Source organism: Notolabrus celidotus, chromosome 12, assembly GCF_009762535.1.
Source record: "Notolabrus celidotus isolate fNotCel1 chromosome 12, fNotCel1.pri, whole genome shotgun sequence".
In the NCBI taxonomy this organism is placed as follows: Eukaryota; Metazoa; Chordata; class Actinopteri; order Labriformes; family Labridae; genus Notolabrus; species Notolabrus celidotus.
In genome coordinates, this window is record NC_048283.1 from 14,983,194 (window position 1) to 15,001,992 (window position 18,799).

General features: G+C 42.8%; 1 protein-coding gene across 1 annotated transcript in view; it reads right to left on the reverse strand.

The window, feature by feature from the left end:
- The window catches only part of myh14 (myosin, heavy chain 14, non-muscle), a 39,869-nt gene that overhangs the window by 7,244 nt on the left and 13,826 nt on the right, over positions 1 to 18,799 (reverse strand). The window contains exons 8-42 of the mRNA XM_034698623.1: positions 18,256 to 18,267; positions 17,080 to 17,172; positions 16,904 to 16,967; positions 16,058 to 16,156; positions 15,742 to 15,885; positions 15,420 to 15,634; positions 15,186 to 15,338; positions 14,793 to 14,966; positions 14,504 to 14,677; positions 14,283 to 14,397; positions 13,848 to 13,916; positions 11,714 to 11,919; positions 11,491 to 11,612; positions 11,260 to 11,329; positions 11,015 to 11,175; positions 8,691 to 8,799; positions 8,267 to 8,398; positions 7,935 to 8,141; positions 7,609 to 7,746; positions 7,309 to 7,432; positions 6,912 to 7,083; positions 6,596 to 6,808; positions 6,336 to 6,480; positions 6,052 to 6,258; positions 5,777 to 5,881; positions 5,442 to 5,594; positions 4,043 to 4,291; positions 3,837 to 3,950; positions 3,652 to 3,750; positions 3,348 to 3,560; positions 3,090 to 3,251; positions 1,580 to 1,708; positions 1,401 to 1,489; positions 1,183 to 1,306; positions 869 to 1,077 (exon numbers count right to left, since the gene is read on the reverse strand). Coding sequence (XP_034554514.1) covers positions 869 to 1,077; positions 1,183 to 1,306; positions 1,401 to 1,489; positions 1,580 to 1,708; positions 3,090 to 3,251; positions 3,348 to 3,560; positions 3,652 to 3,750; positions 3,837 to 3,950; positions 4,043 to 4,291; positions 5,442 to 5,594; positions 5,777 to 5,881; positions 6,052 to 6,258; positions 6,336 to 6,480; positions 6,596 to 6,808; positions 6,912 to 7,083; positions 7,309 to 7,432; positions 7,609 to 7,746; positions 7,935 to 8,141; positions 8,267 to 8,398; positions 8,691 to 8,799; positions 11,015 to 11,175; positions 11,260 to 11,329; positions 11,491 to 11,612; positions 11,714 to 11,919; positions 13,848 to 13,916; positions 14,283 to 14,397; positions 14,504 to 14,677; positions 14,793 to 14,966; positions 15,186 to 15,338; positions 15,420 to 15,634; positions 15,742 to 15,885; positions 16,058 to 16,156; positions 16,904 to 16,967; positions 17,080 to 17,172; positions 18,256 to 18,267 — 4,964 coding nt within the window. The remainder of the gene's footprint in view (positions 1 to 868; positions 1,078 to 1,182; positions 1,307 to 1,400; positions 1,490 to 1,579; positions 1,709 to 3,089; positions 3,252 to 3,347; positions 3,561 to 3,651; positions 3,751 to 3,836; positions 3,951 to 4,042; positions 4,292 to 5,441; positions 5,595 to 5,776; positions 5,882 to 6,051; positions 6,259 to 6,335; positions 6,481 to 6,595; positions 6,809 to 6,911; positions 7,084 to 7,308; positions 7,433 to 7,608; positions 7,747 to 7,934; positions 8,142 to 8,266; positions 8,399 to 8,690; positions 8,800 to 11,014; positions 11,176 to 11,259; positions 11,330 to 11,490; positions 11,613 to 11,713; positions 11,920 to 13,847; positions 13,917 to 14,282; positions 14,398 to 14,503; positions 14,678 to 14,792; positions 14,967 to 15,185; positions 15,339 to 15,419; positions 15,635 to 15,741; positions 15,886 to 16,057; positions 16,157 to 16,903; positions 16,968 to 17,079; positions 17,173 to 18,255; positions 18,268 to 18,799) is intronic.

Consider the following 18,799-nt stretch of genomic DNA (forward strand, 5'->3'; position numbering starts at 1 on the left):
ATAAAGAAGAAACACAAGAACTCTTAAAGCTGACAGGTTTTCAAATTAATGTTTTCATCATGATGTGAAAATGTTCAGAAGACACAAAAGAGGACATAAGACAAGATCAAAATTATGAAATTGTGCAGAATTTGGTGCATTAAAATTGTTCAAAATAATTATTTTGTTCTAAAAATGTTGTCTGCTGGTCAGAAAAGTCTAAAAAACAACATGAAAAAGAAGTGTAATGAAATCCTGCCATAGAAAAATAATAATATTTTTCCCACATTGCCCGACCCTAATAAAAACATTTTCCTCCAGAAGAATATAAAGTTTGCCAATGTTTATGTAGCTTGTGGAGAACTGAGGACTACCTAGTTACTGATTTATTGAGGAAAAAAATGTTATTAAATAGAGTTCATATATAGCTTTTATGATTACTAAGTCTCAGTAGGAGCCACTGGCCCTGAGGTATTCTTACAACATCAAATGTGGCCCTCTTTGAAAAAAGTTTGGACACCATTGGTCTAGGTCTTTAAGGGTTAATTCAGATGAGACAAACAGGTTATGTTGAATTAAATGGCTTGATAAAACCATGAATATTCTAGAGGAATGATGAGCAAAGTGTGAAATACTTTATTGAATTTGATCTGGTAAAATTGTCTGACAGTCTAAAAATATTAATTTGTGTTGCTCACAGATTTTCAAGTACGACATTGTAAAGTTTACAATATAATGCTCCATAATATCCTCATATCATTTATTTAAAATGTAGGTACATGTAAAGTATGACATATTTTTAGCATTTTTCAAAATTTGGAGTAAATGTAAAATTGTTCAAAGAGCATTTTGTTTCGACCTGATTCCTGCACGTGTCTGTTTGTCTTACTGTCTCTCCTGTTCCATCTGCTCCTCCATCGACTCTATTTTAGCTTCCAGCGCGGCGACACTGAGCCTGTGTTTGCCCCTCACTGCTCCTTCCATCTCTGCCAGTCGGGTCTTCAGCTCCTTGTTCTGCCTGTCCAGCTGCTCCCGAGCAGACTCCGCCTTCTGAGCCAGAGTCCTCTCTCCCTGCAGCTGCACAGTCATGGTCTCCATCTGTGGATCACAAGCAGAGCAGAATCATGACCCTCTGCTAACATGCTGTCCATGGGGATTGTTTTTTATGTGTAAAAAAACACATCACAGTTGAATCTACAGTACCTGTAGAGCAGTCTTTCTCTGTCTGTCTGCTACCAGTTCAGCGTTAGTCTGCTCCTCCTCCAGCTCCTCCTCCAGTTGACTGACTCGTGCTTCTAGCCTCCTCTTCTCCTCAAATATCGCGTTCCTGAACAAACACACGTTAGACGATCCAGTCCACATATCACCTAAATACACACTCACTAATATAAAACATACATCTGTAATAAAGTGATACTAACTTTCCAGAGCTGCTATTGACCATCTCATCTGCCAACTCGTCTCTCTCCTGTTGGGCCTGTCTCCTCTGTCTATCAGACATGGCGAGCTCCTACGTGAACAAACAGGGTTTGATGGTCACTTTGATCCAGTTTTAAAAAGCAGGATATTCTTCAGCAGGGTTTCAGTGAATTAAACACACCTCAGTGTACTGCAGGACTTCTGCCTCCAGTGTCTGGATCTTCTTATCGCTGTCTTTCAGCTGTGCGATCACCTCCTCCCGAGACAACTTGGACTCTTCCAGCTCGCGTAGAGCTTCTTTCATTTGACCCTGAGACAAAAAGAGAGATGTATTTGTATTTTTGAATGGAAGCTGACAAGTACAGAGATTCAATATGTATGGTCCCCAACATCTCAGGTCAGTGTTATGTGTAGTCTGTGAGGGTTCTCGGTCATACATGTCGTGATGATTCTTCAGAAATGAAGAAGCGTTTCTAATAGGGCTGTCAATCGATTAAAATATTTAATCGCAATTAATCGTATGATGTCCATAGTTAACTGGCGATTAATCTGAGATTGATCACAATTTTTTTATCTGTTCTAAATGTACCTTAAAGGGTTAATTTTCAAGTTTTTAATACTCTTATCAACATGGGAGTGGACAAATATGCTTGCTTTATGCAAATGCATGTTTATTATTATTGCAGCAATCCAAAACAATGATAAATACTGTCCAGAACAATCGCCACACAACAATGCCACACAATATGCTGAAAGGGCATTTTGACCTGAATGTAACATTACTTAGTAATACTACTGTAAGAGGAGATTTATTTTGGTCTAAGTATTTGTATCATTGAGTTCTTTAATGAAGTTCGAAATACTTCTATTTCATATATTGCACTGCCTCTTTAAGGTTGCTCAGGGTGATATGGTTTTGAGTTAAAGTGAAGGTGTCACATGAGTTCGATGTGCTGTTGTCCTATGTTGAGGAAGAGTCATTAAAGGGATCACGATGTATAGCAGAAGTTGTCCCGTGCTCTTTCTTCCCCACAGCCCTTAAGTATAATTAATTAAGTTCCTAGTTAATGCTGTTGAAGTTTAACAGCTCCGAAGAGATTAAACAAGTTACGGCGTTACACTACCACCATGTAATATCCAACTAACTAAAAATCCTATGCTTTTAAGCAGCTCAACACAAAGTGATTGAGCTCATGCATCACAACAACAGACGCATTGTCCATGCGTCTCCGTCACATCGACAGTTTGGTCTTGTCCAGAGAACCATCTGGCAGTGCTTTAAAGCTGAACTTGCCATTCAAAACACCCTCTTTATTTATGTCTTCTTGCCATCCACAATGTTATGTTACTGCTGTATCGATTCCTGATTTCCCAAACTACGGGGCAGGCCGAGGGTCATTCACAGAACGTGCGCGCATTAATCGCTCATCAAATAAATTAGTGTCGTTAAGGAGAATTTGAGTTAACGCGTTATTATCGCGTCAATTTCGACAGCCCTAGTTTCTAAAGAGGGGAGACATCTTCAAAGACTTAAAAAAGTGCAGTTAGGTTTAACTTAGAATCTGTGTTGTGTCTTTTTAATACGTAGACAAAATGTCCTCAGCGGTGCAGGTGAACTTCTGACTACCGCTTATTCCATGTGAACAATAGTCACAAATCAGTGTCGATGATCTGGGATTTCTATTTTCTACCTGCAGCCTCCTCAGATGCTTCGTAGCCTCCTCTTTGCCGCGGCTGGATGTTTCCACCTGGGACTCATAGTCCTGCAGTTCTGATTCCAGCTGCTTCTTAGCCGAAACAGCCTGAGACCGCTGACTCCTCTCCTCCTCCAGCTGGATCTCCAACTCTTTAACCTAACAGAGAGAGGAGGACATGTTTGAGTGGGTTGAAAAAGGGGACACTAATAATCATGCAATGATATACTGTATGTAATTCCTTCCTCTCTCTACCTGTTTACTGAGCGCCCTCCTCTTCTCCTCTCCCTTCTCCTCATTGCCGATGATCTCCCTCTCAAACTGAGCCTTGAGCGCCTGCAGGGTGACCTCCAGCCTCAGCCTTGAGTTCTCCGCCTCCGACAGCTCCTCTTCTAGCTCCTGCGTCTGGACCCGTAGGTTTGTGGCTTCTGTTTCTAAGGTCCTCCTGGTCCGCTCCAGCTCGTGGACCTGACACAAGATGCAGAAAGGATGTGGTGAGTCACTGAGGACTGAGACAGACACAAAGCAAAGCAAATAGTCCCAGGATGGAGAGTCTTACATTCTTTCCGACGTCATCCTGCTGGTTCACAAGCTGTTCCATTTCCAAGCGGAGCTGCTTGTTGGACCTCTCTAACTCTTGCATCTGTTCATTGGTATCCTACACACAGACACAGAAACAGAATCACCACCACAATCCCAGACACATAACTAACGCTCTAATTCATCTTCTCTCAGTGAGCTTACATCCATGGCTCGTGAAAGTGTCAGTATTTTCGTCTCCTTCTCTCGGCTGTCTGCCTCTGCTCTGTCCTTCTCCTCCGCGAGACGAGCGCTCACTGCCTTCTCCTCTGCCAGAAGCTGGAGGAGGTGGTGGAACAGTTTGAGATCAAGAAAAGACATTTGAAGAGTATTTCATTGTACTGTTGGAGACAAAGGAAAGAGGTTCTGACCTGGTCGAACTTCTTCTGCCTCTTCTCCAGGGCCATGCAGTTCTGTCTCTCTCTTTGCAGGGCGAGCGCCAAGTCCTCAATCTCCTCCCGTAGTCTCTCCCTCTGCCTCTCCACTCTCTCCTTCTCCTCCTCTTTCTGTCTCTCCCTCTGTATGGTGCTGTCCAGCTCTCTCTGGAGTTTCCTGCGTGTCTCCTCTCCGACTTCCACTGCTGTGTTCACCTCCTCTGACTGCTTGCGGAGCTCTGCCAGCTGAGGGGTTCATAAATGCCAGAGATGTTTTCACTGAAGTCTCTCTTGAAATAATATAAATTGATTTATTGAGCTTTTATTCAGAGATTAGCAGCAGTGTTAATTTTGGCAGCTATTTTAGATTTAGTCTTAGTCTTAGTCTTTAGACGAAAAGGCCTGTTAGTTTTAGTCACATTTTAGTCTTTTCAGCCCTTTATAGTTTTAGTCGACGCAAACTCAAAACATCTTAGTATTTGATTTTTGCCAAAACATCTTCACTCTTTAAATAGTGGATGCAGTCGATCAAATGTCAGTATCAGGGTTATACCAAGTGTTAAAATCGTCAACATTTCACTCCTTTAACACTTTTGCTAGTGTAATATCTTCAGTGAAATAATTCAGCCTGGCCCTGCTAAAAAGTCAAAAGAAAACATTCTTGATGTGACCACTGTGACTGTATTTTGACTCACAGAATAATGCCATGAAAGAGCTGTATTGCACATTTACGACGGTCCTTGAATGCACCTGCAGTGACAGGCGCACTGGACAGACAGTCAGTTCACGGCACTCTGAAATGCATCTGCATCTTTGATGACTAGGAGTTGATCAAAACTTACTGAAGGTGTCTGATGTATCACCAAACTGGATTAAATCAAGCTGAAGCACAGAGCTTTTACGGTAGTAGTGGCAAAAACGGCAAACATCAAATATTAAACAGACGTCCCCCGGTTGTGTCTGTGTCACTAATGCACACCGGGGGTAAAAATCCTCAATGAAGATGAGACAGATGCATTGAGGCGGGGAGAGCTGGTTCATAAAGCACGCCTGCTGCAGGTAGAGACCAAGCTAACACTGAGCCCCTCAGATAATAACTCAGCCTGTCACAGGAATGAATCACTTTTATCCTTCAAGACGCACAGTGGGGGAAACATGGATTTTGAATGTCCGGCGGTCCGCCACTGAAGTTTTTGTCTCGTCATCTTCTCGTCAACAAAATCAAAACATATGTTCGTCAGAGTTTTTATTATCAGTGAAGCACTTTAACTCGTTTTCGTCATGAAAAAATGAGTCGTTGACGAACCTTTTATTGTCATTAATTTGTTAACAGAATTAACACTGATTAGCAGTGCCAGGGGTTAAATTGAAACTCTGCATGCATCTCTACATTTACCTGCTGGGTGAGAGTCTGACTCTGCCGAGTTAACTCTTTGGCCCTCTCCTCCTCTTCCTCCTGTCTTTCCATCAGTCCGTTCCTCTCCTCCTCCAGCGCTCGCACCCTCGTGCCCAGAGCCATCTTTTGTCGAGTTTCATCCTGCAGCTGCTCCTGAGAGACAAGAAGAAAAACACGAAGTGTCAACCAGTGCTCTGTGATATTCTGTGTGTGTGGGTTTTTCTGAGTCAGGATTGAGACATTTATTTATTGTTTTACGAAATGAAGAGTCATTTTTTTTCTCCATATGTTTTTTCCATACGCTCAAAGTGTCTGCAGGTGTTACATTGTTTTACCTTTGCATCATTCAGCTGGCTCTCCAGGCTGTTGACCTCTTTTGAGAGTTTGAGAGATTTGGTGTCTGAGGAAGATAGACTGCCGGCGACGGATTCAATCTCACACTGGAAAAAGACAAAGTGAGGTCAACTCATCAGGACAAAAAAAAGAGGATTTCCAGAAGCTATAGCACTGGAATCAGAATTTCTAAAGTTTGTACAAAGAAAAAAGTTAGGTGGGTAGGTAAGACTAAGAAAAACAAGGCCCAGTTTGGTGAGTTTGCATCCATTCGCACCTGAAGTTTGTGCACTCGCTCCTCCTTCTCCTCCTTCTCTCTGTCTGCCTGAGCCAGTCGGGCGCTGAGCTCCTGCAGCTGACTCTCTGCCCTCTTTCGGCCTCTCTCGCTTTCCGTGCGACCAGCTTGGAGGCTCTTAAGCTCAGAGCTCAGATTCTGTCTCTCTTCCTCCAGAATTCCCTTAGCCTTCTCCAGCGACTGACGGGCCTGAAGGAGAACATGGATGAGTGATGGTGCATGTTTACATGAAAAAAAGTGTTTTTGAATGAGTGTGTTTCTCTCACTCTCTTGCTGTTGTCCAGCTGTTCCTGCAGGTTGTCTATCGCGGCACTGTGTTTGACTCGGACTTCTGACAGCTGAGCTTCATGGCGGCGGGTTTCATCTTCAACACATCGCTGTAGGTCGTTTAACTCTGCCTCACGACGAGACCTGTGTAGAAGACAAGGGTTATAAATCAATCCAAAGTCATATTCTCATACTTTAAAAATCCGACCTGACAAAAGAATCAGAATTAAAAGGCTTCATTTAGAATTATTTTATTGACCTTAGCTCCTGCTGGGCAGCTGTGGTGTCCAGAGTGTCCTCCAGCTCAGTCCTTAAAGCCTCAAGCTCCTCCCCCAAGTCCCTCCTCTGCTTCTCCGCCCTCTCTCTCATCCCTCGTTCATTATCCACCTCCTCCTTCAGCTCAGACACCTGGGACATGGCCTCCCTCAGCGATCTCTGAGCTTCCGAACGACGCGCACCTTCTTCCTCCAACCTGACAGATACAGAAAGAACAGGGACAAATATTGAGTGAAAATCTGTGTTAAAGCTTTTACATGTGTTTCTTTCTCTGTATATATATTTTGTTTGTGTCTTACCGGCCCTGCAGGACGGTGATTTCCTTCTCTTTCTGAGACAGATTGCCCCTCAGCTCAGAAGACATCATGCCCAGATCGGACAGCTGCTCCTGGGCCTCCTGGGTCTCGTTTTCCATCCTCCTCTTCCATTTCTCCTGCTCCAAGCGACCTTGCTCCTCCCGCTTCAGACGCTCTGAACATGATTAAAGAAGAGTCATATATATCCAAACACTTCAACAGTAAAAACACTGAAAATTATACATTTCAAAACTTTATTAAAACATATAAGAAGCATTTAATTGAAATAAATCTTATATTTGAACTCCATAACAGCATGAAATCAAATCCACAGGTTGATCACCAACCCACCAAGTTACCTATACACTTGTACGTTGTTATGTGACATCAGGACATTTACCTTCAAGGTCAGCGATGACAGCTTCCTGTTTGTTCTTGAGTTTGTTCAGGCTTTTAGTTTTCTCCTCTTCCTCAGTGAGCTGATCTGTCACTTCACTCAGGCGCTCTTCTAACTGTTTCTTGTCCTGCTCAGAGAAAAGGAACAAACTTTCATGAAAACACAAACCATACGAGCACAAAGGGGTCATCACAGGGCTCATAATTATTTGTGAATTGTTGTACTGTATCTGTAATAAATGTTTTCATAGTGGAAAAGTGTTTCATCAGACTTCTAAAATAAAGTTCTGAATGTGATGCTCACCTTGCCAAGTCGGTCTTTCCCTTCCACAGCGTTCATCAGATCCGTTTCTAGACTCTTAACTTTTGTTTCCAAAGTCACCTTCTCCAGTAGGAGGCGCTGTCGTGCACTTTCCTCCTCCTCTAACTGCTCCTCTAAGTCCTAACAGGGTGAGAACATTTAAAAATATGCAGTGAGGGGAGAGACAGTTTTAACGCTCCAGATTGAGTGCTGTTTTTATGACTAAGCATAAAAACAGAGATTCTGGCAGGATAAAAAACTGATGAGTCAGTGTCAGTGTTCGTTCACACATTTCTGCAGAGGTCACTGTTATAATTTCATCTCCTGACCTGTATATTCTGCTGCATCTTTTTCTTCTCATTGGTCATCTGCACACCCCTCTCCTCCTCTTCCTCCAACCGGCTCTCCAGCTCGCCCAGCACCTCCTCCAGCTCCTGCTTCCGAGCGGCCAACCTGGCTCTCATCTCTTCTGCCTCCGCAAACAGCTCTGCCTCTGCCTGCAGCTGGTCGGCAAGCACTGATTTCTCTTCTATCAGCTAGACCATGACAAAGATAGAGAAGAGGTTGAAGAGGAGGAGGAGGAGGAAGAGGAGTGAGGCTCTGATTCATAGAAAACGGGGGAACAGGGGTGGACAAAGTGGAGGTTTTTTATTTTTTTTACCTGAGCGTGTTTCCGGTCCAGCTCGGAGTAGTCTTGCTCCACTCGGGTGAGGTTGTCTTTGGCCTTCTGGAGCTGGGACTCTCTGACCTGGATCTCTTCGTCTTGCCGGGTCACCTGCAGCAGGGGCTTCACCTGGAAGAGACAGAGAACATTAATTCAAACTAAGTCTCCATTTATGATATTTATCCACCATCATGCTGGTTCCATTCTTATGCTGTGAAGGCCCTAAGGTCCTTATAGAGATTATAAACACAGTTTTCATTGCCATATTATTTTACCACTTCCAGTTTTCTTTAATTTAATGTATTGTGGTCTAATACAGCAGGCACCAGACATTTCAGAAAACAGGTTGTCTTTGTATATTTTAGCACAACTTTTTGTATATTCAAATGTTTGTGTTGTAAACCAGTTATTTGCACTGTACCTTTGTAAACAGCCGCCACCACTGCCAGTTCCTGAGTTTGAGGTAAGCTGCACAGTTCCTCTGCATCACCCTCAGAGCGCTCAGCTGCTGCTGCTTCTTTGTGAAGGCTCTGAGAAACAATAAAAACAACAACATCATGAATCAATCAGAATACATCTGCAGGTGTGTTTTGGGCCTGCCCTCTCATCTGTTCTTACTGGGAAGAGCTGGCAAAAGAAATTAGGATAATTTATGGAATTGAAGTTGTTTCCTGCTTTGTCACATTGTATCTTTGTAAAATGCCGAGTGGTCTTGAGTCTCAGGACAGGTATCTTTACAAAATCATCTTGGCTGCAAGCAAAAAAGCCATCACATGCAAGTGGATGCAGACAAACCCACCAACAAAGGACGACTGGACTGCAATTGTAAACGAAATGTATTCCCTGGAAAAACTCACCTTCTTCTTAAGACTACGAGCTGATGACTATGTGAAATACTGGAAAAAATGGAACTCATACACCAGAGTTTGTAACCCTTCATCTGTGTAGATGATACATATTGTTTTGTACTATTGAATGGCCTGGAACAACCTCCCTTTTTTTTATTATTATTTATTTTTAATTTAATTTAATTTAATTTATTTTTTCCCTTTTGTAAACCTGAAATTGAAAAAAAAGAAAAGAAAAAAAAAAAGAATACATCTGCAGGACATCTCTGCATGAACTCAAAGTGGTTGATTGTCTTTCAGACACAGGGGATAAACAGACTGTAGGCTTTATCTCTACTTTACACTTTACAGAATTCTTAACACATTGTCTTCTTATAGTTTTTCTCAGTCGCTTTGGTACATTTCTCGAATCATCCTCGACATTTTCAAAACAGTGAGTGCATTTCTCAAAACAATTTGTACAAATAGCAAAACACCATGGATTACCTGCAAAAGCCAGTATCTTGCTCAAAACCCTTAGTTCATCTTTCAAAAGTAAATATCTGTGTCAATGAACATGTCAGTGCCGTCAGAGTGACAAGTCCTTGTGTCATTGTGTACGGATAAGACCGTCAAGTTACTGAGTCATGTTGTCAATATAACAGTGTACTCTGGAGGGACGTTCTGATGTAAACTATGGCTAAAGTTTTGATGACAGTTATTGTAAATTGTAAGTTACACCTTAGTGTATTGTGGCTCTTATCTCGTCAGGAACATGCATATGTCCTTCCATGGTCAGACATTGTAACATTGTGTTGTGATCCGGCTATACTTGCCAGTTGATGGTTCATGAGATGCACCTTTGAGCTGTGTCAGAAAACTGGTTGATCATTGGTTGATCTAATGCTTCATACATTTCCCTTCGTTAGAGAAAGTTAAGATTCACCTATAGGAGCAATTTATCAATTCAAGACAGATTTAGAAAAAGTCTAATGTAAATGTACAGAAATATGACTGACATATTCTGACAACATGTTCAACCATGTGAAGACTTATGCGATGAACTAATGCCTAAATGTTGTGGAGGGTGAGACTATTCAACAGAGACCCATTATAATACATTTTGATCAACATGACATAAGCACTTGATAATGTAGGAAACAGCAGAGAATCGTACAGAATCATCTGCATGGATGTACCAAAGCATTTCAACTTGTTCAAAGAAATGAGAAACTGCTTTTTTGATGTGCACAAGTGACGCAATGATGTGAAGATTGAACAAGTAGTTTTGAGAATCTCAATTCTGATCTGAGAAATGTACCAAAGCGACTGAGAAAAACTGTAATACAGTGACAGCATTATCAGGATTATGAACAGTGACAACTTCATGATGATCAGCACGCAGCTCTCTCACGAAATCACACTTTTATAATTCAAGAACGTCCCCAGGGACACTTTGTTTCATATTAATGCTTCTTGATTTCTTGTTTAATGTTGTTGCATTAACTTGATTACTTTAAATGACGTTCAGGTCTGAAATGTGCTACACAAACAACCTAGAATATATTCATCATTTATGTTAACAGGCTTCAATCAGCTGTGCCAAACACCTGTCAATGCTACCTCAAGGCTCGAGTCGCTGATGAGGGCTGAATGAAGATTAAATATTGATGCTCCTTTAAGAGCGAAATACAAAACTGCCTCCTTTAACGAGCGCTTCTTACAGATAAACCACACAGGTGTCAAAAGTTTGCTTCTGTTGCATTCATATAGTAAACAAGTGATTTTTGACCGTCTTAAGTTAAATCCAGTAAATTCATGTGTAATAAAAAGTTGAAAATGACAGACGTAGGCAACAATGCCATGTTGTGCTGTTAAAACATCAATTGTACATTTTCCTCTGAGTTAAGTCTCTTACTTGCGTGCGAGGTAGCCTCTGGAGGCACTCTGGAAGCGTATGATGGTGTCAGTGATCTTAAGGTCTCGCTCTTCTTCCAGGTGAGCCAGGACTCCGGCTCTGAAGAAGACTTTACTCTGACCCACCCTGAACAGGTTGTGATCCAGCTCCAAAGCTTTGATCTGAATAGAGAGGCAGCGTTCAGTGTTAAAGAAGGATGTAGATTTACATCTTTTTGATGTGTCGTGTCAGAAAAAGATTCTCACCATGAGTTCTGATGCCTGTTTACCGTCCATGAAGGTGCGGGGGATAGCGTTAGGAGTCAGGATCTCATATCTGGAAGACAAATGTGAGGTTTTTTTTACTGTTTGTTTGACCAAGAGATTTGAGTCTGAGGGTGTGTAAGATGTCTCATGAGTAGGTGTTCGGTGTGCGTGTCTGAGGAAGAGGAGGGGGGTAGATAGGAGCTCAGGTGGTTATGAAAGCTACACACTCACCTCTGTCTGAACTCCTGGAATGGGATGCGATTTGGGAAGCCTTGTCTGCAGATACGGATCCCCTCCAGAACACCATTACACCTCAGCTGGTCCAAAACCAGGTGTGGCGCCAGCTTCCCGGCCTGAGAGTGACAAGAAAATAATTAAAGATGTAACTCAGACTTTTCATCCTCTTCCTTCATCTGTCTTCTCCGTTTTGCTCCTCATGCCCCCTACATCTCACCCTCTTCTCGTGGTTGGGGATGATGCAGCGCAGAAAGTTGGGGTTGGTGTTCCTCAGCGTGGCCATCAGCTTGGTTAGAGACTCCTTGTAGAGCTGACCGACAGTCCTGAACATCCCCTTTTTCGTCTTCAGATTTGAAGCACCGAACGTGACTGGCCCGCTGCTCTCCCCAGTGGACACCTGGTCCAGACCCACGATCCGGTCCACTACACGCAAACAGATCTCAGTTTCAGGAACAAGTATCAACTCAATGGAGCGAGAAGAGGATTTGTCGGACTTGAATTGGCGCGGCTGTATCTGTGTGAGTGCCACACTAATGCCATTGTGTTAGGATTTCACGCCTGTTTTCACATCTGTTATCAAGCTTTAGACGGATGATATCAGATGGTGAACAGAGGATTTTCAGCTCATTAGAGATGCAATCACATTGTGAGGAAGCAAATATAAATTACATATTTGCTAACTTTATATCAGCCTCTGAGTGAGCGACACTTTTGTGCTTGTTTAGTTTTGTTCAGGTGCGTAACAGGTTCCTGGCCAATTCTTGAACAAGTCTAGACAGGATCAACTTCAGGTTTTTCTACCTATTATTTCAAAAAACATGAGACCAAGATTATTAACTCAGTTCCTCATTTGACTTTTGCATTGAGTGGAAATTTTTCACAAATTTCCAGATTGGTCAGTCATGTTAAACACTGAAGTAGACCCATTCTGAGGCTTCTAAGTCAAGGTTTTTAAAATGTCATATATGATTCATCTCCAGAGCTCATTCAGGATCACATTTACGTGCGCAAACATTCTGGCAGGATTTTGCAGCACATCTCTGTGATCCTGAATTTTGTTTTTGACACACATTTCTATACAACTATGGTTAGTAGGGGTGCAACGATACACAAAATTCACGGTTCGATTCGATAAGTTTTTGTCACGGTTTGATACTTTTTTGATACAGAAAAAGAGAAATTTCCATGCCTTTTTTTTTTACTTGTAGTTTATTGAAATTACCAACATTTGTTTCAGCTCAAAAGCAGTTTTTAAATTAAATTAAATGTATCAAGGGCAGCTATAACTGACACGTGTGAGTGTGTGTGTGTGTGTGTGTGTGTGTGTGTGTGTGTGTGTGTGTGTGTGTGTGTGTCTGTCTATCTGCGATACAGAGAGCAGAGAATTGTGAACACGCAACCATGTAGAGACAGAAATGACATCCCGTCATGTAGCTAAGATAAATAACATAAAGCTATTTAGTCTGTTAAATAAAAGAACAAGGTATAGACCTGATCTATGAGAGAGGTAACCTCAAATCACTTCTGCTTTGACTTCCAAGGGGTGCATGACCCGGTGGGTGCGCCCCGATATAACGGCAGGGAAAACACTGTCCGGTATCAGGCTGAAGTCTTACACAGCATGCAGTACAAGACCACAAGTAATGCATATACGCACTTTAAAACCACATCACCCAGTCTAACACCACTACAGGATCACGGAACAACTCTGCTCTGCAACCAAAGAGGACACTCGTGCTTCCCTCTCGTGCGAGTGCGCACTCACACACACATATGTGAACATATGAACCCAGCAGACCGTCGTATGGTGAAATATATATTTCTATATGAAGCACAGTTTAAACAAACGTGACCAGCTTGGACTGAATGAATGAGGGAGGAGCGCGAAGTTCAGTGGACCTGCGCTCGACAATGCAGCCCGGAGGAGTTGAGCGCAGATCCACTGAACTTTCAGCACAGAGCGCCTCGTCAGAAGTTGATAAAATAAATATAAAATTGCATATTGTTCGGTTCATAGGGCGTACCGAACCATGACCACTGTATCGAACGGTTCGATACAGATATATGTATTGTTGCACCCCTAATGGTTAGATGCTTCTTTTAAAAAGAAAAAAAGCAATAATCACAAACACAGCACTGTCACTACAAGCTAAAACTCTGTGAAAGAGTACAGAGACACAACTAAGTTAACACACAGAATCTGAATGAAACTACTTCAGACACTACAGCACAGTTATCAACAAAAAGAGAACTAAAAAAAGACACACAGAATCTAGTCAGACAGGACACAAAGGAGTAACACGGGCAGAAGTGGGACTGAAGAGTGTGACAAGCAGAGGAGAGAAACCTACTGTCCGAGCCATTCGCCTGTATTGTGGCATACGAGTCAAAGAAGTAGACACGAGGAAGAGTTTGAATGTCTGATGCAGGAAGAAGGGAGGGAGAAAGATGAGAGGAAAGAGAGAGGAAGGTGGGCACCAAATTAGTGGAGAGGAGAGAGAAAAGAACGGAAGGAAATTGGAGCAAGAGCAAGGAGGACACAGGAGACGAGATGGAAGAACAGAGAGGTGACAGAGGAGAGAAGTAGCGGAGAAAGAAATACAGTTAGTACATCTTCCACCAGAACACCAAAGTATTTATGGTTGCAGGCATTAAAGTGTTTCAGATGATGGTAGATTACTGTCATTGTCTCCCACTTTTACCAATTGTACATGTATGAAGTCTTTAAAAGAGAACTTTAAAGGTGAAATGTGCAATGGAGGGACATGAGAGAAAATCAGTCTCACCCTCTTTCCAGAGTTCTGACACAAAATGATCAGAAGACTGGTGCAGAAGAGACGCCACGTTGTCGTTCAGAGGATCCATGTTCTTCACTAGCCAATCATCAGCCTTGTAGTCCACCTAAGAGAAATTACCGAGGGGTACAGAGAGCACGTTTTTGATTTGATTCCTCTAATTGGGAAACATGGCAGACATGGAAGAAGATGAAGAGGAAATATTGGGATACCTTTCCAGCATAGTGAATGATGGAGAAGTCCGCCTCCTGTCGAGGCTGCTTTGATCGGAAGTATTTTGGATGGGTGCCTTGCTCGTTGGAGACCTTCTCCACAAACGAGCGGTCTGTTGCCCGGGGGAACCAGCACTCTTCATCCAGCAGGGCCAGAACACCAGGCGGGTGAGTCTGACAGCGACAGGGAAAGTAGTTTAGAATTCAAAAGGAATCAAAGCAGAGTGTGTGCTTACATGTTTAGTGTTTTGATTTATTTTTGAAATGTGGACTGTTTGTGAGTGCGTACTGGTTTCTCAATGAGGTCGATGCAAGGCTGCAAGTCCAGGCCAAAGTCGATGAAGTTCCACTCGATGCCCTCGCGCTGGTACTCCTCCTGCTCAAGTATGAACATGGTGTGGTTGAAGAGCTGCTGCAGCTTCTCGTTGGTGTAGTTGATGCACAGCTGCTCAAAGGAGTTAAGCTGCAGGGGAAGAATTTAAGAAAGCAAACAAAGACTCAGTCAATCATCAATCATGTAACATAACCACAGCCTACGAGTTGCAGTAGCCTCCTCTTAAGACCATTTATGACTTATATTTATCACCTTTGTGCAAACATTTCACAACAAATGATACATTGAGGTCAAAGTCTGCCATCATCCCTTGTTGTCTACAAATGAACCATCATTATATGAACAAACCTGGAAGATTTCAAATCCAGCGATATCAAGGATGCCGATGAAGGAGGCTCCCTGTCTCTGTCTGCGGTCCAAAGCTCTGTTGATCCTGTGCACCAGCCATCTGAACAGACGCTCATACGTGGCCTTAGCTAAGGCCTCAACAGCAAAGTCGGCCTGTTCAGTAAGGACACAGTGTTAGGACACACTCCACAGGGACACTTCTGTTTATCTGTTAGGGTGTACATAAAAAGTCACCTGCTCCTTCGTCTGGGCCTTCTGCACATACTCTCGACCCACTTTGATCCTGGGAGTGAGGATGGCCCGAGTGAACTCCAGCACGTTGATGCCCAGCAGATGGCACAGTTTCTGAGCAGCTGTGTTATCAGGCATAGAGGCCTGGTCGTGGTTCTTCTCCTTCATGAAGGAAATGTTCCCAAACTGGAGCACAGCAGAGATCACCTTCATCATGGCTGAGGAGAGGTAAGAGGCAGGGAGAGAAATATAACAGTGTATTAGTCAAATATAGGATAAGCAAAGTGCCCTCTCTTTTCTCTTTTTGAGCCCCCCTCTCTCTTACATGTTGACTCCTCAGGGGTGATGCCCATGATGCTCATGGAGTCTACAGTCTGGGTGAAGTTATCTGCATCGCTTTGACCAGGAACAGGAATAGAGCCTCCACTAAGGAAGCGGTACTGATCGGCAGTTCCCAACAGCAGGTCCGCTACACAGGGGAGTAAAAGAAGGTGAAACACAGTGAGGTAGATTGAAGTGAAAAACATGAGTTACTGCAGGACATGGGGACATTTGACAACTTGAATCCCTCCAAAAATGTAAATGTTGAACTGTGGCATAAAAGAGTCTTTTTGTCACGCTATGGTCGACCTTCTGCTTACCTCTCGTTGCTTCTGGAGCTCCACACAACATCTGGTAAAAGACGTGGAAAGTCCTCTCATCTTTGGCCTGCCGGGTGGCCCGGGACTTTTCAAGGAGGTCTGGATTTACATGGTCAAGGACAAGTGCATGCAAAAGTAGTATCACTATACTTAAGTCCTGATCTTCTTGTTGTGATTTTTTCTTGGACAGTCAAATTATGTTGTTTTCTGTGCAGATTTTTAAAGAAGAAAAAAAATACTGCCACTTATACCGAAGACATTAAATAAGTAAATAAAAGCAAACAAACATGACGTTTTTTTTAGAAGTCTCCTTTTAAGCCATCACAAATCATTACAGGGTTAAAATATAGGTGCATTTTGACCAAGAGTTCCGGGGTCTTTTAGCCCCCAGAACCACTTTCCCCCGAACTAAAAGGTTCCTGTGCCCCTGTTGTTGTCTGCGTTTCGACCGCGGGCTGAAGTCCTGGGTAGATTGTCCAAATCAGGCCAGTGATGTATGGAGAAAATAAATCATATTAAATAATATTTCGAAATCTTAATAAAAAACTAAACTAGTATGCATTCCCAGGAACTCCCTCTGTGTTTCAAGAACTGTGTAAACTCCACAAACACTGTTGCGTTCAACCGAAAGTCCCAGGACCTTTGAAAAGTACTACCCCACAAGCAGGGGCTTTTCAGGGGGAGATTAACTACCCCTGAACTCAATTTAGACCCTGGTTCCTCCAGTCGAAACGCACGTAGTTCAGGGGTAAAGTCCCTAGTCCCTGCGGTCGAAAAACGCCTTATAAGAGACTGTTTGTCCAATCTAAACGAGGCAGGTAAATGCAGAGATGGGTAAAAGGATACAGGTCTCAATGTTGGCACCAACAATGTACCCGGCAACGTCAAAATTGATGCGGATGAATTTCCCCTAGAGTAGAAGAAAAGATGGTGTAATGTTTTCGATTACTGCTGCGCTACATCATCAAACAAATCACAGTGATGATAGAAGATTCAGTGTGGTGTATTGGGTCTGCTCGTACAAATCTTGAGGAGTTGTCGTTCTTGACAGTCTTTGCGTTGCCAAAGGCCTCCAGTATGGGGTTGGCCTGCAGCAGCTGTCTCTCAAGCTCGCCCTGAGACACACAGGAGACATCAGATCAGATATCTCACACTACATACTGGATATAAGAGCTTCAACCAGAGATCTCCACAGGGCCTTTTTGCTAAAATGCACCACTTCCTCCTGCCTCCTTTAGAGTATCCACTGATCTGTTATGTAAAAAAAAATAATGCATGACTCATGTTTGAAAAGCTGTGACACAAAATGGTGCATTTTTAAAGCCGTAAATAACATCTACAACACACACCATCCCTTCACCCAGGAACAAATGATTCTCAACATCAATAAGAGTAATGGACCCTCATTAGTGATGCAGTCAATAATAAGGGCCGCTATATAATTGATTAAAATTTTATCTCCCACATTATTAAAAGGCAGTCTCTAGACACCAACTACCACAAGTCAGTTGAGAACCACTGTTGAGGAGAGAGATGGACAGAGGGAAGCTGCAGCTTTGATGCTTACACTTTGCAGCTACATATAGGCTGATTCCAGCTTGCTGCAATGTATTACTGCGGTTGTCGCATTGCCAGTGCAGCAGCTGTTGATGCAGCAGCAGCAGCAGCAGCAGCCAGTGATGAGGAGTCACTATAGCTAAAGGTGGTTTTACTGTAAACTGCCAGGGAAATGCTAGCTCACCAACACCAAAAGCAGATACACAAACACACAGGGCAAAAGGTCAGTGCTTCTTCATCGTGTTCATACAGACAGGCCAAGTATTTCATGTGTTTCTTGCTACACACAAATAGATGGCTGCAACTGCACTGCCACATCCACTCACACAGCCACAACGCAATCACTCAACACAAAGGGGATGATTCTATAGCAGAAATGCCACACCGCTCAAAAGGTGCCTAAAAACCTGTGGCATTTACAAGTCAATGGGTGCTGGGAAGTCATGTCTAAGCCCAATGAGGAGAATCAAATCTGATTTGCCCAGAGATAAAGACCATGATTTAATCAGATAAATGTCAAGAAGAAAAGCGCTATGATCAGAAGATATGATTGTCTTTATGTATCAAGAGAAGCACATCAGGTCAGGTAACACCGCCCCCAGTGAATAAACCCCAAGTGGTCTTAATACTTTTATACTCACATATTGCATACTCTGAAGAAGTGTACGGGACAAATGAAGTTTTATGGGGAAGAGAATGAGTGAAAAAATGGATGACATAAACAAATGAAAAAACACAAATAAGACAACAATAACAACAACAAACAAAGAAATACAAAGAGGCAAAATCAAATATAGTGCACAAGGTTATGAAGAACCACATCATTACTAACAGTTAAAGGTCAAAGGTTACTCTGTCGGTTAGACGTTCGTTAAGCAGGAAACAAAGCAGGACGAAAGCAAAGGACAGGGAAGCAGGATAGAGATAACTCACCCTGTTCCCTAATGTACTGCCTCTTGTTAAGGAGCGAGAGCCATCCATCTGAACATGCAGGAAAGAGAGGAGGAGGAGGAGGAGGAGGACAATGCAGAAAGAGGAGAATGAGGGGAAAAGGTGCAGGAAGGAAGGAGGGTAATGTTTGCAGAAAAAGAGGACTGAGAAAACGCACTCCAAGGTGAAGTAAAATACAGTCAGTGGTACAAGCAGGAAGACCCATGATGACTTATATCATAAATAAAGAATCAG